Source organism: Oncorhynchus masou, chromosome 32 (genome assembly GCF_036934945.1).
Source record: "Oncorhynchus masou masou isolate Uvic2021 chromosome 32, UVic_Omas_1.1, whole genome shotgun sequence".
Classification (NCBI taxonomy): Eukaryota; Metazoa; Chordata; class Actinopteri; order Salmoniformes; family Salmonidae; genus Oncorhynchus; species Oncorhynchus masou.
The window spans coordinates 29288428-29306594 of NC_088243.1; the positions used below are offsets into that span (position 1 = coordinate 29288428).

At 47.5% G+C, this 18167-nt stretch overlaps 1 protein-coding gene across 1 annotated transcript in view; it reads left to right on the forward strand.

The window, feature by feature from the left end:
* LOC135525876 (steroid hormone receptor ERR2-like) overlaps positions 1–18167 on the forward strand; it is a 61885-nt gene that overhangs the window by 34217 nt on the left and 9501 nt on the right. Inside the window, exons 5-7 of the mRNA XM_064953821.1 lie at positions 1408–1518; positions 3266–3427; positions 16364–16633. Coding sequence (XP_064809893.1) covers positions 1408–1518; positions 3266–3427; positions 16364–16633 — 543 coding nt within the window. The remainder of the gene's footprint in view (positions 1–1407; positions 1519–3265; positions 3428–16363; positions 16634–18167) is intronic.

Genomic DNA, 18167 nt, shown 5'->3' on the forward strand with positions numbered 1-18167 from the left:
TTTGCACACCAGTATCTCTACTTGCACATCACCATCTGCTCATCTTATCACTCCAGTGTTAATTTGCTCAATTGTAATGACTTCGCTACTATGGCCTATTTATTGCCTTACCTCCTCACGCCATTTGCACACACTGTATATAGACTTTCTTTTTTTCTATTGTGCTATTGACTGTACGCTTGTTTATTCCATGTGTAACTCTGTGTTGTTGTTTGTGTCACACTGCTTTGCTTTATCTTGGCCAGATCACAGTTGTAAATGAGAACTTGTTCTCAACTAGCCTACATGGTTAAATAAAGGTGAAATATATATATATATTTTTAATTTAAAAAATAATAACATGCAAACGGTAGGCTATATGTAGCCAATTAGAACATGTATAACATTTTATATCTCATTCAGACTCACTCGTACACTCGTAATCCCCCAAAGTCTTCTCACTGGACTAGCTCACCCAACCTAGGATGACTGACAGTTTGCTGGTCCAATCAGAAGGCTGAGTGTGCGTTTGTTTGCAAATGCAATACTGCCTCTGGATAATTTTGTGTAAATGAAGACACTGTGCCACAAAATGAGTAACAAAGCGTTACAAAACCTGGCCGGATATTTAAGTCACACATCTCAAGTCAAGTCCCGAGTCTTGAGGCACCAAGTCCAAATCAAGTCTCAATTTATTTTATTTTCTATCAAGTGTTGTCTCAAGTCACCACATCAAGTCATGTGACTCGACTCCACACCTTGGATTCACTCCTCCTACAGTAGCTACATGGCTAGATGCAGAGGCCCTTTGACAGCTGAGCTCACAGGTACCAGCCTGGTTGCTCATTAGTATTCCGTCTGCCTCACACAAAAAGCCAAATAATTAGAGGGCCAGTCTGTGAGATCATTGACCCTGCGTTAAATATTCATATGTTTAGAGCTCCTTCAGGCTCGGCAGTGTCACAGTAGACCAGCCAGGCATGGACCACATATGGGAACGCAGCGCCAGCCGGCAGTCTCTCTGACAGTCCCTGTACTGTACTCTGACCATGCAGACGACAGAACAGAGCGATTCCTCTGGACAGACACTCACACCTTAGCTTGGTCAAGTTTCTAGTTTTCTTTCTTCCTCATATAACAAGAGGAATACTTTTGATACTGATCATGTAAAACAATCTGAGAAGAGGGTATCTGAGCGTGTGAGGGGGAATTAGACTTGAATGTTTGCTTGTTATTATAGTGTTACTCTCTATCAATAACAATTTACGAATTGCGGGACTACTTTACCCTGCGTTCAATGGTTTCATAATTGTTGTGTTTTCATTATAAACATTCTATGTTGTAGAATTGATTGATTCATTTTATTTGTCAGATTGTTGAAATTGTATTTCCTACTCAAAGGTCTCCTTGCTTCTTGTCATGTGTCAGGTGTACGTCTGGACCGCGTCCGAGGGGGGAGACAGAAGTACAAGAGGAGGATGGATGCAGAGAGCACAGCATACCTGGGCCTCACCCTCCCCCCTCCTGCCAAAAAGCCCCGTGAGTACAGCCTTGTCAACTCACTGCCCAACCCCTCCCCACAGCCCATTCCCTCCCCACAGCCCAACCCCTCCCCACAGCCCATTCCCTCCCCACAGCCCATCCCCTCCCCACAGCCCAACCCCTCCCCACAGCCCAGCCCAACCCCTTCCCACAACCCATCCCCTCCCCACAGCCCATCCCCTCCCCACAGCCCATCCCCTCCCCACAGCCCAACCTCTCCCCACAGCCCATCCCCTCCCCACAGCCCATCCCCTCCCCACAGCCCATCCCCTCCCCACAGCCCAACCTCTCCCCACAGCCCAACCTCTCCCCACAGCCCAACCTCTCCCCACAGCCCAACCCCTCCCCACAGCCCCACCCCTCCCCACAGCCCAACCCCTCCCCACAGCCCATCCCCTCCCCACAGCCCATCCCCTCCCCACAGCCCAGCCCAACCCCTTCCCACAACCCATCCCCTCCCCACAGCCCAACCCCTCCCCACAGCCCAACCCCTCCCCACAGCCCATCCCCTCCCCACAGCCCATCCCCTCCCCACAGCCCAGCCCAACCCCTCCCCACAGCCCATCCCCTCCCCACAGCCCAACCCCTCCCCACAGCCCAGCCCAACCCCTCCCCACAGCCCAACCCCTCCCCACAGCCCATCCCCTCCCCACAGCCCATCCCCTCCCCACAGCCCAACCTCTCCCCACAGCCCAACCCCTCCCCACAGCCCAACCCCTCCCCACAGCCCATCCCCTCCCCACAGCCCAACCCCTCCCCACAGCCCATCCCCTCCCCACAGCCCAACCTCTCCCCACAGCCCAACCCTCCCCACAGCCCAACCCCTCCCCACAGCCCAACCTCTCCCCACAACCCATCCCCTCCCCACAGCCCATCCCCTCCCCACAGCCCAACCCCTCCCCACAGCCCAGCCCAACCCCTTCCCACAACCCATCCCCTCCCCACAGCCCATCCCCTCCCCACAGCCCATCCCCTCCCCACAGCCCATCCCCTCCCCACAGCCCAACCTCTCCCCAAAGCCCATCCCCTCCCCACAGCCCATCCCCTCCCCACAACCCATCCCCTCCCCACAGCCCAACGTCTCCCCAAAGCCCATCCCCTCCCCACAGCCCATCCCCTCCCCACAACCCATCCCCTCCCCACAGCCCAACGTCTCCCCAAAGCCCATCCCTCCCCACAGCCCATCTCCTCCCCAAAGCCCATCTCCTCCCCACAGCCCATTTCCTCCCCACAGCCCAACCCCTCCCCACAGCCCAACCCCTCCCCACAGCCCAACCTCTCCCCAAAGCCCATCCCCTCCCCACAGCCCAACCCCTCCGCACAGCCCAACCCCTCTCCAAAGCCCAACCTCTCCCCGCAGCCCAACCCCTCCCAAAAGCCTTCTCCCAGTCCACATTCAGTTAAAGCATTCATTTTATTCAGACCAGACTCTCTGTTGTCTGTATAGGTGTATTTCCAGAGAAGAAGTACTAGATAATATAGGCCAGACAGGCATTGTTCTGGACACAGCTGAGTTATGACAGGTCTCAGAGCGGATGACCGATATTAAACAGTGACTGGGTTCTTAAAGATAGCAGTCCCAGTAACACCATCTCACATAATGTTGAATGTAGAATATGTCATAATTGTACTTGTGTGTTCTTCCATGTAAGTACTGTGTGTATCTAAGAGTACAGTACCTGTTTGTGCATCACAGTAATGTGACCTTTGACTATTGTTTTGACCACCTCTGCTTCCTCCTCAGTCACAAAGATAGTGTCCCACCTTCTGGTGGCTGAGCCAGAGAAGATCTACGCCATGCCTGACCCCACCATGCCTGAGAGTGACATCAAGGCCCTGACCACTCTGTGTGACCTGGCTGACCGGGAGCTGGTGGTCATCATTGGCTGGGCCAAGCATATCCCAGGTACGCCCACCCATCTACAGCCACTGCACTAACTGAACACCATAGAACGATATACACTGTGTGTACAAAACATTAAGGGCACCTCCCTATTATTGAGGTTTTCCCCTTTTTGCATTCAGAACAACGTCATTTCGTTGGGGCATTGACTCTACAAGCTGTCGAAAGCATTCCACAGGGATGCTGGCCCATGTTGACTCCAATGCTTCCTACAGTTGTGTCAAGTTGGCTGGGTGTCCTTTGGGTGGTGGACCATTCTTGATACACACAGGAAACTGTTGAGCGTGAAAAACCCAGCAGCATTGCAGTTCTTGACACTACCATACCCCGTTCAAAGGCACTTCAATCTTTTGTCTTTCCCATTCACCCTGAATGGCACAAATACACAATCCATGTCTCAGTTGTCTCCTACCTTTCATCTACACTGATTGAAGAGGATTTAACAGGTGACATAAATAAGGGATCATAGCTTTGACCTGGGATCACCTGGTCAGACTGGGTCATGGAAAGAGCAGGTGTACATTCAATGCATAACACCATTACCTCATGATCACATATAACATACTGTGTAGTTTTAAAACCAACACATGATAGCAGTTTAGATACAGGACCAGCCATTCATTTTGACCGGTGCAATCTGATGTCGCGATTAGTCCTGGTCAGTTCCATTTAGAGTAGTACCCTCATGATCCTCTATCCTTTATAATCCACGTCCCTCCCTTTGCTCCCAGTGGGTACACACACACACACACACACACACACACACACACACACACACACACACACACACACACACACACACACACACACACACACACACACACACACACACGTGTGCATGCACAGTCTCACAAATACGCATACAAATGCAGATAATTAATGTCAGAAGCGAGCATGGAGATAGGGCCAAAATGGAGACTGTTTTAAAATAATCAAATATATAGACTCCAGCTAAAATCCCTACTCTGATTGGGGAGGGGCTGTAGCCCGGGTGTCAATATATACCATAACCACAGGACCCTCCCTCTGAAACAAGACTGATCACTCATACACACACACACACACACACACACACACACACACACACACACACACACACACACACACACACACACACACACACACACACACACACACACACACACACACACACACACACACACACACACTTCAATTTAATTATTGATAAGCATAATCATGTTTCTCTACTCCATAGGAAGTGTGATAGACAAGGTGTTAGGTTATGAGATGCTGTTGTATTAAGGATGCCACATTCTATGTCAGCAGAGATTCTGCTCCCTTTAGAGTTTTCTCCTGATTCTGACAGTCAACACATTGCTTAGTGACTCTTTTTGCAACCAGAGCAGATTCTGGCTGATCTTGAGGTTGACCCTCATAACTCTAGAACATTATAGCATGCTAGATATTGAGAGGTAACACACTAAATGACTGTGTCCCTCCGTGTAGCCTCTGTTATGCAGCCTCTGTTATGTAGCCTCTGTATAACAGAGCATACCAGACGTGTGTCTGAGCTGACAGCAGCAGCAGAGGCCCTGCTGTAGTTTAAGCTGGGCCTCTCCTGGTTCTCACCTTGCGTGCAGGACATGTAGGAGTGACAACTGTTCTGTACCTGGACAGACAGGTGTTCCAGTATTTATCAGAAGAGAAGAGGTGTAGTAGTCAGCTACAGATCTATTAAGGAGATAAGCCCTTTCTCATCCAAACTGTTCGGTACAGCCCATTGTCAGCAGTGCATTGTCAGCAGGGGGAGAGTTTAGCCAAGGAGCTTACCCAGGACTGGATCACACTGACCCAATAACACAGTCCCTTCCATCTACCTGGCCCAAACAAGCCAGCCAGGTACACTACCTCTGGCTAGAATATACAGAGAAAACACTACCGTTCACCTCTGGCAATCTGCAGGGGTGTAGTATTATTACCCCATACATCCACAATCTGTATTATTACAGATAATATTATAGAATTATGTTCAAATTATTGAATAACTATAAAAGTACATGAGTATGAGTTGAATCCGTTTGATTACCGGTAGGCTACACTCTATTGTCAACTGTAAGGTAGGCTACACTCTATTGTCAACTGTAAGGTAGGCTACACTCTATTGTCAACTGTAAGGTAGGCTACACTCTATTGTCAACTGTAAGGTAGGCTACACTCTATTGTCAACTGTAAGGTAGGCTACACTCTATTGTCAACTGTAAGGTAGGCTACACTCTATTGTCAACTGTAAGGTAGGCTACACTCTATTGTCAACTGTAAGGTAGGCTACATTCTATTGTTAACTGTAAGGTTGTCAGAGCCCTTGCCTCCCTGTGTTGACATACAGGACAGTAAATATGGCGCGCTAACTACAGTGCTTTGTATGTCAAAGCTTTTAAGTGCTGCGTTAATACAGTTATCGTAACCTGCATTGTACAGTGGATAGTTGACTAATCTTAATTGGATTTGCCATGCTTTGTCTGACAACAAGCCCATCATTCTGAATGACTCCATAATGATTGTTTAACCCAAAACCCAACTGGAAGGCAGACTGTCTGACATTTCTAAATGTGTGGAAATGCTTGGCTTTGTATATTACTGCTGGAGTACTGCACAAGCTGCAGCGAGATGATTCAACCTAAGTAGATTATTCTGATCTGCCTGTGTACACACGCATGCACACACACGCATGCACTCACACCCACTTGTATCTCTTACCGATTGTTTATATTTACCTGACTACTGGAGTCAACAACAACATCAACGTATTGCATTCAGGGGTTTATACATTTCAATTAAAGAGTCTAAATCCATTTTGTTTTTAAATCATGAATAAAACACTGTGTCAGTACTATGATGTAATTTACCACCTTTATGATTGTTTGACTACTCCAAAATGTGCCATAAAGTCGTCAAATTAGAATGAAAAGGGAGACTGAAACTGTAACTCCAAGGCTCCCCTGTTCTCACTGTGGTGAGCTCTGTATTAGGTCATTCCCTCTACACCAGCCATGAAATGGCTGCATAATTGAGTTGTACATGGCTGAACTTGATCAGAGATGGTTCACTGGCTGACCCAGACTCCATGCACTAATACTCTATGCACCAATGGCACCCCAGGGCAGTCTAGCACAGACACAGGGCAGTCTAGCACAGACACAGGGCAGTCTAGCACAGACACAGGGCAGTCTAGCACAGACACAGGGCAGTCTAGCACAGACACAGGGCAGTCTAGCACAGACACAGGGCAGTCTAGCACAGACACAGGGCAGTCGAGCACAGACACAGGGCAGTCGAGCACAGACACAGGGCAGTCTAGCACAGACACAGGGCAGTCTAGCACAGACACAGGGCAGTCGAGCACAGACACAGGGCAGTCTAGCACAGACACAGGGCAGTCTAGCACAGACACAGGGCATTCTAGCACAGACACAGGGCAGTCTAGCACAGACACAGGGCAGTCTAGCACAGACACAGGGCAGTCTAGCACAGACACAGGGCAGTCTAGCACAGACACAGGGCAGTCGAGCACAGACACAGGGCAGTCGAGCACAGACACAGGGCAGTCTAGCACAGACACAGGGCAGTCTAGCACAGACACAGGGCAGTCTAGCACAGACACAGGGCAGTCGAGCACAGACACAGGGCAGTCTAGCACAGACACAGGGCAGTCTAGCACAGACACAGGGCAGTCGAGCACAGACACAGGGCAGTCGAGCACAGACACAGGGCACAGAGAACCATGTTTTTCTTCCCATCCACTCTCTCTGTGAGGAAAAGAGAGGGAGAAAACTGCTGATTGCATTTTGATAGATTTTCTGGCCTTTGGCAATGGAATTAAAAAGATTAACAGTTCATTATGAAGTGGGCCACATTGATTAGGACATTGACAGATGGGCAATGACCAAAGTCCAAAGGTAACCATTTACAAGTCAAGAAGATTGGCACTTAATTCTCCCAATTGATTTTTCATTGCCCCTTTTCTCGGCTAACATTTGAAAAAGTGTTTTAAAAGTGCTGTAATTGGCCGTGGAGTAGAGCTAACCTCGTCTAATTGGAGGGTGATTGAGGAACAGCAAAGTGGTACTATTAGCTTCCGTGAGCGGTATCATTCTCTCACAAGATCCCATATCAATTTGGTGTGTTATCTCTCTAATGTATGGTCTAGAAATACACTTCAATTAACATACTACAGTAGAATTGTACAGTTATACTGTAGCCACACTGAGGATCCCAACCACATGATTTGACTAACACAATGCATAGTTAGACTTAATAATTGTTAGTCAATAAGTCCTCACACTGTAGTCAGTGTCAGTAGACTGAGTTGACCTATCAGGAAGCAAGTTGGTGTTGCAGATGCCTGGCCCAGTTTGCTGTCATCAGCTCTGAAGACCCGGTCCTCTAATGACAGACTTTACTTTAAATCTGTTACTGATGAATTAGTGATCATTATGAGGCTGTGGATGCCAGCGTCTCTGCTCCAGATAGAGCCAGCAGCAGCAGAGGGAGGGAGGAGGCAAATATGACGGTGGGCTGACGGGGACTGTGGCTGGATCACGGTCATTAAGGCCAGGGTTTGGGGACAATGAGTGATGACTTGCTCCTAAGATGCCCCCCCCCCCCTCCCCCAAGCTGCATTTCTCTGTGTCCAAGTGGTTTAGGAGGAACTTAGGCAGACCAATTCTCTTTTTTTTCCACTAATAGTTTTTTTTTGACCAATGGCTATGACCTTTGTGCCTCCTTAACATATTCCCCTCGTTTAGAGTGATGATGGGCACAGGGGGGGGCTACTGCTGAACCCCCCCCCCCCCCCCCTCCAAAACTACCCCCTGCCCCTAATCCAGGAACAGTGTGGACCATGTGGAACCTGCCATGCATGCCACTTGTGCAGGAGGGTTTCATTGTTAGAGGCAGACGTTTGTCACCTGCTGTTTCCAGGGTTGGAGTGTTTTCTGATGGGGATTCTGTGGCGTGATTCTGTGGGTTCACTGAGTGCTGGCTGGTCTCCTCTTGCGGTTTGTGTCTAGTCCACAGACCTAAACCTGGTTGAGTTCATTGTCTTTTTGCATGTTTCAATAGGAATGTAGAACACACTCCATATCCTAGTATTTTACATTTTGTAAGACATTTCATGTAATAACGATATTTTTCAAAATTGTTCAGTTTAAGACAAAACCCAGAATGTCAATAGTCTTTTATCAAATGTAGTTGTAGATTTTTGCTTTGCAGTTACACCCAAACAGCCTAATGAATTGGCCTGGTTCTTGTTCTTATTTATTAATGGTCTTTGGGGATTATCAATCAAATCTACTTGATTCAATTCCAGCCTGTTAGCTCAGTATACAGACTCCATTGGTCATGTAGCTTATGTTTAGTTGTTCGCGGGGAACAAGGCAGTGATGTTTAGGAGATATCACGCCTCTGGTATATGTGAGCTCCCTACACACTCCCACCCCCCTCCTCCCCCACACCCCTCCTCCCCCACAGCCCCCTCTGGGTTTTTTGTGTTGCTTTGCCATTAAATTGTGAAATCTACTTACTGTGTTGCCAGGCTGATCCTACTCAAGCTGCGTAATCTTCTTGTAATAGAGTGTGAATACTGCCGGGCAATACATCAGCACCTCATCAGTGTACTTTATTAAATATAGACACCAACAGACAGCTCTTAGTATATTCAATTTACCCTCTGACGTAGGCTTCAACACACCAGATAAAGATAGATTGAGCAATCAGGTGGATGCTGAGGCCTGAACCCAGGCAGACAGGCAGGCGAGGGAGCACCATGCTGAGGGGGCTGGGAGATTGAGATGGGGGTGTATCAGATAAGTCCAGGCAGGGAAGGAGACAGGGAGAGAGGAAGGAGAGAAGAAGTAGAGCGGCAGGGAGGGAGACAGGGAGAGAGGAAGGGGAGAGGAAGGAAAGAGTCAGGGAGGCAGGGAGAGAAGCAGGGAGGCAGGCAGGGAGAGAGGCAGGGAGGCAGGCAGGGAGAGAGGCAGGCAGGGAGAGGCAGGGAGGCAGGCAGGGAGAGGCAGGGAGAGAGGCAGGGAGGCAGGCAGGGAGAGAGGCAGGAAGAGAGATAGGGAGAGAGGCAGGGAGGCAGGCAGGGAGAGAGGAAGGGAGAGAGGCAGGGAGGCAGGCAGGGAGAGAGGCAGGGAGAGAGGCAGGGAGGCAGGCAGGGAGAGAGGCAGGGAGAGAGACAGGGAGAGAGACAGGGAGAGAGGCAGGGAGAGAGGCAGGGAGGCAGGCTGGGAGAGAAGCAGGGAGTGAGGCAGGGAGAGAGGCAGGGAGGCAGGGAGGGAGAGAGAGAGACAGGCAGGGAGGGAGGGAGAGAGGCAGGCAGGGAGATAGGCAGGGAGAGAGGCACGGAGGCAGGCAGGGAGAGAGGCAGGGAGGCTGGCAGGGAGAGAGGCACGGAGGCAGGCAGGGAGAGAGGCAGGGAGGCAGGCAGGGAGAGAGGCAGGGAGGCAGGCAGGGAGAGAGGCAGGGAGGCAGGCAGGGAGAGAGGCAGGGAGGCTGGCAGGGAGAGAGGCAGGGAGGGAGAGAGGCAGGCAGGGAGAGAGGCAGGGAGGCTGGCAGGGAGAGAGGCAGGCAGGGAGAGAGGCAGGGAGGCTGGCAGGGAGAGAGGCAGGGAGAGAGGCAGGCAGGGAGAGAGGCAGGGAGGCTGGCAGGGAGAGAGGCAGGGAGGCTGGCAGGGAGAGAGGCAGGGAGAGAGGCAGGCAGGGAGAGAGGCAGGGAGGCTGGCAGGGAGAGAGGCTGGGAGAGAGGCTGGGAGGCTGGCAGGGAGAGAGGCAGGCAGGCAGGGAGAGAGGCAGGGAGGCAGGCAGGGGTGTTTAAAGGTAGGAAAGGGACATCTACCAGGAACAGAGAAGGGGGATTCCTTTGTTTTGTTGCCATGCTACAAAATGTCACCCGTTTGTATGAGTAGTTACCAGCAAACCGAGCATCAAACGCATTTTATATTTTGATATACATCATTAACGCCAGCAGGGTATAAATAGTATTAGTAATTTGCAGTAAGGAAGTCCTTCAGAGAGCTGATGATGTGCCTTTAGACATTGTCAGCTAGCTGTCCGTCCCTCATTAAGACGTGTTGCTGGTTGGCAGCAGAGATAAATTATGTGTAATTATGTGAATGATTAAAGTCAGATTCCTCCTGGTCTTTGGGCTAAACAGAGATATATAACGCCAAACGAGGGCTGTGGGACCCTTGGGACGGCTAAATACTCCCGAGCCAGGGTCACGGGGTCAGGGGTGCAGATTAAGACAAGGGGATTACAGTATTTAACGTTATACAACCTCATAACGTTCACAGGCCGCTGGTCAAATCACCCATTCCCAGCTACTTACAATGGGATAATGGTCTGGTTATCATCTTAAAAGTAGAGATAGCTGGCTCTTCAGAAAAGTGAGAGCACTGAACCGTTTAGTCATAGTTTTAACCTGCAAAACAGAATTGAATTCATTAATTGTCTATCATCCAGCTATATGTGACTTTTCAAACCGATTTCCACTGCTGAAATTCAAGATGTACTGAATTGTATTTGTAACATCATATATGACAGGGTAGTTTGTGTGATGTGTGGGGCACTGTGTATCCAGTGAAGGCTTGCAGCAGGCTGACTTGAGCTGTGTGTTGAACGTGTGGCCGAGGCTCAGGGTAAATTATTTATGTCAAGCACAGCAATTTATTACCAAGCAGCTATTGATTGGGTCCCCCTGGCGCTGTCATGTAAATTCAGGAAGAATCATTGCCGTCAGCTGCAGCTTACACACACACACACACACACACACACACACACACACACACACACACACACACACACACACACACACACACACACACACACACACACACACACACACACACACACACACACACACTAGCACGCCAATACACACTTGCGCACAAACATGCACAAACACACATGGCCACTAACATGGCCACACACACAGACGCAAATACTCACATAGATACACACATACACAGGCTTGCACACACATTAGAATCAAAATGACCACACGGCTTTGCTTCTGCTCCAGTCTGTTTGGTATCAAATACATGTAGTTTTATCAACCTTAAGACCAATGTATGGCTGATCAGGACATATCATTAACAGCACAGCTTCTTGTAATAACATTGTTGAGATGATTTAAATAAGAATGTATCTGTCTCTGAAATAAAAGTAGTAGATTTGGGGATGTAAAAGCTTTGATGAGCTAGCTGGACCTCTGTGATTTTTAGGGCTAGTATTGAACTGGAGCCTGGAGAGCACTAGACTGGGCTGAGGTGAGATTGCTGTTGGGCAAAAGTCTTCAGGGCTGGCTTGTCCTTCTGATAGCTAGCCATGATAGATCAGCCCCTGTCCAGAGAGAATTACTCTCTCTCTCTCTATTCCTCTCCATCTCTCTCTTCCTCTCTCTATCTTTCTCTCTCTTCCTTTCCCTCCATCCCTCTCTCTCTATTCCTCTCCATCTCTCTCTTCCTCTCTCTCTCTTCCTCTCTCTTCCTTTCCCTCCATCCCTCTCTCTCTCTCTCGTTCCCCATCCCTCCCCCCAACTCTTTCCTTTCATCCCTCTCCCTCAATCTCCATCTCTCCATGCCTCTCTCTCTCTGTCTCTCTCTGTCGGTCTGTTCAGTAGTTTGATTGAGGGTGAAATACGAGGGGGCTGCAGCTGGAGGGGGCCACCATGCCTCGTAATTACATCTCTTTTTATGACCCGTACTAATGGCCCTCTGGGAGAGGGAAACAATAATAAATTAATAGAATATGAACTCCCGCTCAACAGAAATCTTCAGCATTTAATTTTGGGCCGTCCTCTGCTCTGGCAGATGAAATGCCACCCTGATTAATCTGACGAGTGGTGGACCCAGAGGCAGCCGGCGCGGGGTGGCCTGCCTGGTCTGCCGGAGATATGTCAGAGATATGTCAGAGATATGTCGGAGATATGTAAGAGATATGTAAGAGATATGTCGGAGATATGTCGGAGATATGTAAGAGATATGTCGGAGATATGTAAGAGATATGTCGGAGATATGTCGGAGATATTTCGGAGATATTTCGGAGATATGTCGGAGATATGTCGGAGATATGTCGGAGATATGTCGGAGATATGTCAGAGATATGTCGGAGATATGTCGGTTGGGGATTTTGTCTCCCCCCAACTGGCTCTTTACAGTTGTATCCACAATAACAAGCTAAGAATCATAAGATAAACCAAAAAAAATTTCGACATGTGTTCGTCTCTATAGGATTAACAGATGAGAGCTTAGAGGACAGAGGAATGAGACTGTAACAGGACTGTTTTGACGGGGATATTGTTTGAGTATGCAAATTCAGTATAGATAAGTCAGGCCAAATGTGAGGGAGCAGATCAGGACAAGCTGAGGGAAATGATCTGTCAAAGAAAACAGATTTATTCCTGTCTTATGACTCTCATATGTGATTTATACAAAATATGGCAGTGAAACCCTATTCTAGATTTGCCTTTATCAGCTAGAGAGACCGGCCAAGCTTGTCAATGTTGTTGAAACCATTTCAAGTGGCCGTGTTTATTGAGCTCCATAAACACAAGCAACAAACTGGTGTGATTTTATACTGTGCCAAGCCAAGGACAGGGCTCCTTGTAAGAACGCAGCTGCGGCATGAAGTGAATTAGTCTACTGTTGAAATCAGTCATGGTCTTCAGTGTCTGGACAAGAGGCGAGAAGAGAACATGTTCCCTGTTCACAGCCACCACATGTCTGTCTGTCACCATCTGTAATCCCAGGGAGAGACATTTATCCTGGGGACCTCTTGTCCACATGTAAGGAGAAGGTACATTGTGGTTCAATTGTGATACAGCATAGATGATTCACTAAACCAACTGTATGTTGAAGTTCCCTTGTGTTTAGTGGATAAAAGAAATTCAACATTATAAATGTAATTAAAACGTTATAATGTTAAAGCACGATTCTCTCATAACTTCACAATTCCCTATATGAAAGCTTCCTTAATCAAAATCAATTTAAAAAATAAAGATCTCAGAAATGCCTTTCTTGCCCTCTGCTAGTTTACTCACCCAGTGGACTCAGCAGCCGTGTGGAAAAGGGCCTTCAACCACACAGACAGGTCTTTCAGATTTGGTCAATATTGTGTCATGTTTGGTCAAATCCCACCAAGGCACTGGTGTGGAAATGAAGATGTAAATATTGATATTTCATTAGAGGAAATCACCCACTCCGACGGCACTTAACCGGGCCGCCTTTGGAGCGTGGCGGCCAGAGTGCCATGTGACCTGCGGAGTCGGCAAGTCACTTCATTACTCGATTAAATTGAGTGGAAAACGGCAAGGCAACGACACGAGATTCCATTTGGAGCCATAATTTAGGCCCTGAAGAGAGACAGAGCAGGGGGAAAACACCTTCTCTCCATCTCACAACACCAGATTCAATTCAAGGACTTTTAGCGTCAAACGTAATTGCAGGCTGCTGTGTTCAGTGTGTGCATATTGCTGAGAGGTGTCTGGTATAACAGAGGGATTCTGCATTCTCTCGTACAAATCTAGAACAAGTTCTTTCCCTGTGCTGTCACATTGAGGGCAAGGTGTTTGTTCCGCTTGAGTCCTCCTTGGCATTAAAAGTGTGCACAAAGCTTGGGCTGTGATTGCAATGCCAACCTGACGCAGCAATCAGGCTGCACCTTGTCTACACTTGCGTGACAATTTCCTTGCGGTCAGTCCAGATTCTGTCTCACTAATGGCAAGGTACGCCTACTCCAGTGCAGACAGGGATTTATAATGCATTTTGAGGTGTGGTTGCACAGGAACCTGAACTAACCTGGACTTGTGGCTTCCTCCTACAATGATATGAATATGTGCTCCTAGCAAATTTGGTAAAGTGTCTGTATTTTGCTGGTCCTGTCTGTGGTTCACATACCCCTGGCCACCCGGGTTGCCCTGCCCTGCTCTGGGCCCTGCACCTGTCTCTGTCTCTGTTTGATCAGTCTCCATTCTACTGACTATTGATTCCCCTTCACATTGTGAAGGCCCTCACATTACGATCGCAATCTGTTAATGAATGTATCCTCCAGCTCTCCCCTGCTGTGGTCATCACCACGATAAGGGAAATTGAACTCTCAGGTAGCCCCTTTCCTCTCTCTCTCTCTCTCTCTTTCTCTCTCTCTCTCTCTCTACTTTATTCTATCTGTTTCTCCCCCTTCTGTTTCTATCTCTCTCTCCCCCTCTCCCTCTTTCTCACCCATATGTGTGTGTGTCCACCACAGTGTCAGGGCTGGGGAGATAAACATCACCCTGTGACTGTCCCAATGAGATCATTTATATTTAAGAGAAAACATCTGGAGGAGGTGTGGTGAGCGGCCTGGTCAATACTGTAATCTATCACCTCTTAATCACCTGAGAGAAGATAGTATTGCAACAGTAAACTTGTAAAAGCAATCATTTTAATCAGGCGACGTCGGAGAGGGCTAAAATGTTTTCAGAATGGGGCGCCGTGGGCCCGCTAGACCAGGACAGGATGGATTGTGGGGGAGGAGGGGATGTGCCCAGTTTATTGACCACTGAAGGGTAGTAAGGGGAAAAAGGGATGAGATGGCTATATGTTCCTCTCTTCTGTCCAGATCCTCTTTCTCCTTTTAATTTCTCTGAATTCCCTCACCTCATCGTCAGAGAATCTGTGTGGATGGTTGTTTCTTTGTCCATATGTAGAGGTAGCAGTAGCATCCTTTGTGTTTGAAGGCATACGCGTGGGGGTGCTGTGATTTGTTTTGGGGTGGTATATCAATATATATATATTTTGGGGGGGGTAGGTGGGTATATCAGCTATATCAGTCTGCTAATACAAGGCTATTAAAGGCCCAAGGCACTACTTTTGTGAATTTTTGTTATTTTTATATAATATCTATATCAATATATATATATTTTTCAATGGGTGCTGCTATGTTAGAATAGGAAATGCAGTGATCCAGACCATTTCATTTCATCCAGCTGCTGTCAGGAACGAGGACAGAATTTCTGCACCTATCCGGTGTATGTGACAATAAAACATCATTATTTTTTATATTTTTTAAAAGCAGGCCTTTAGGGCAGGGTGGCTCCCATGACCCCTCGCTGTGTGTGTGTGTGTGTGTGTGTGTGTGTGTGTGTGTGTGTGTGTGTGTGTGTGTGTGTGTGTGTGTGTGTGTGTGTGTGTGTGTGTGTGTGTGTGTGTGTGTGCGTGTGTGCGGGCGAGCGTGCATGTTAGTGTTGTGTGTATGTTTTCATTACCTCCCCCAGTGCGGCACTGAGTGTGTGTCACGTCCTCGACCCTTCCAATGAGGATCTGTCTCAGTGCTAATCCCACCAATAGCAGTGTGACAGGAAACAAGGGCTGACCAGACGGCTTTGTGTCTCGAAGACCTTTGCACCGATTTACTGTCTTCACTTACAGTAAAGCCCACTGGAGTGCTGTGACACCCATTTCAGAGAGGACCTTCCAGAGTGCATTTAAAATTAAACACCTCTCCTGCTAACATGTGCCGTGGCATGTAGTGTAGTCAGCCGGGGTGAAACCAACAACTCATGTTTTGGTTACTGATCAGATCTGTCCATGAGAAAAGACCTTGAAAGTGGACAGTACATCTTCGGCTTCACAGTGTTTTGATTAAAATAATCAGAGTGGCGTTGTTAACTTGTTGATGTTCTTTTAATAGGTCACCCTTTATTTGAGATAATTGCATTGATCTAGTGTGAATATAAAGAGCCCATTCGATTCTTTTTCACTGTTTTCTAGTTCATCTTAAGGGCAAAGCAGGAGCTGGAAACACCCACTCTTTCACACACGCACACACGCATGCACACACACACACAAAAACACAATAAAACACACACACATACAAACACAAAATGATATGAGTGCCAGTGCATTGTAGTGCAGGTAACTATTCTCTTCTGTCTCCTCAGGCTTCTCCACACTGTCCCTGGCAGACCAGATGAGTCTACTGCAGAGCGCCTGGATGGAGATCCTGATCCTTAGCATTGTGTTCCGCTCGCTGCCCTACGAGGACGAGCTGGTGTATGCAGAGGACTACATCATGGACGAGGAGCACTCGCGGCTCACGGGCCTGCTCGACCTCTACGTGTCCATCCTGCAGCTCGTCCGCAAGTACAAGAAGCTGAAGGTGGAGAAGGAGGAGTTTGTTACCCTCAAGGCCATCGCTCTCGCCAACTCAGGTAGGACAATATACACCACCTCAATATAGAGCGTAAATAAAGTGGCAAACAGGGATGATAGGTGAATATCTGGATATTACATTCGGTACAAGGATTTGTAATTGATGCAATATTGAAAGAACAATTCATGTAAACAATGAATGCCCTTAAACTAAGTCTGAATTTGTCCTGCTAGGTGACCTAAACTGGGACATGCTTAAACCACTTGACCAAGTCCTAAAGCAATGGGACTCACTAAATATTTCTCAGATTATTACCAATCCCACAAGGTATGACTCCAAACACCCAGAGAAGGCTACTCTTCTTGATGTTATCCTCACAAATAATCCTGATAGTTATCCGTTTGCGGTTTTCTGTAATGTCCTTAGTGATAACTGTTTTACAGCCTGTGTTTGTAATGGCTGCTCAGTGAAACAACCTGTACTGATTTGTCATAGACTCTTGCTAAAAATATTTAATGAGCAAGCCTTCCTTCATGACCTGACCACTGTAAATTGGTATAGAATCAGCTTGATCACCTCTATCGAAGACGCTTGGACCTTATTTTTTGATATTTTCAGAGGTATTGTTAACAAACACGCCCCCATAAAGACATTTTTTAATAAAAACAGGTTCAGCCCCTGGTTTGACCGTGATCTGGCAGAGTTACTCCACCTCAAGAATTGCATTTGCCGAAAGGCTCGGCACACGCATACTCAGGCTGACTGGATCTCGTTCAGACAAATGAAAAATAAGTGCACTCAGGCTATCCGGAAGGCCAAAGTTAGTTACTTTAAGGAGCAGTTCTCTCTCTGTGGATCTAACCCCAGGAAGTTCTGGAAAAGACCTAGAGAATAAACCCTTCTTTCCACAGCTGCCCATGTCCCTTAATGTTGATGATGTACAGTTGAAGTCGGAAGTTTAAATAGGTTGGAGTCATTCATGTTTTTCAACCACTCCACAAATTTCTTGTTAACAAACTATAGTTTTGGCAAGTCAGTTAGGACATCTACTTTGTACATGACATAAGTAATGTTTTACCACAATTGTTTACAGGCACATTATTTCACTTTTAATTCACTGTATCACAATTCCAGTGGGTCAGAAGTTTACATACACTAAGTTGACTGTGCCTTTAAACAGCTTGGAAAATTCCAGAAAATAATGTCGGCTTTAGAAGCTTCTGATAGGCTAATTAACATAATTTGAGTCAATTGGAGGTGTACCTGTGGATGTATTTCAAGGCCTAACTTCAAACTCAGTGCCTCTTTGCTTGACATCATGGGAAAATCAAAAGAAATCAGCCAAGAAAAAATTGTAGACCTTCACAAGTCTGGTTCATCCTTGGGAGCAATTTCCAAATGCCGGAAGGTACCACATTGATCTGTACAAACAATAATACGCAAGTATAAACACCATGGGACCACGCAGCCGTCATACCGTTCAGGAAGGAGACGCGTTCTGTCTCCTAGAGATGAACGTACTTTGGAGCGAAAAGTGCAAATCAATCCCAGAACAACAGCAAAGGACCTTGTGAAGATGCTGGAGGAAACAG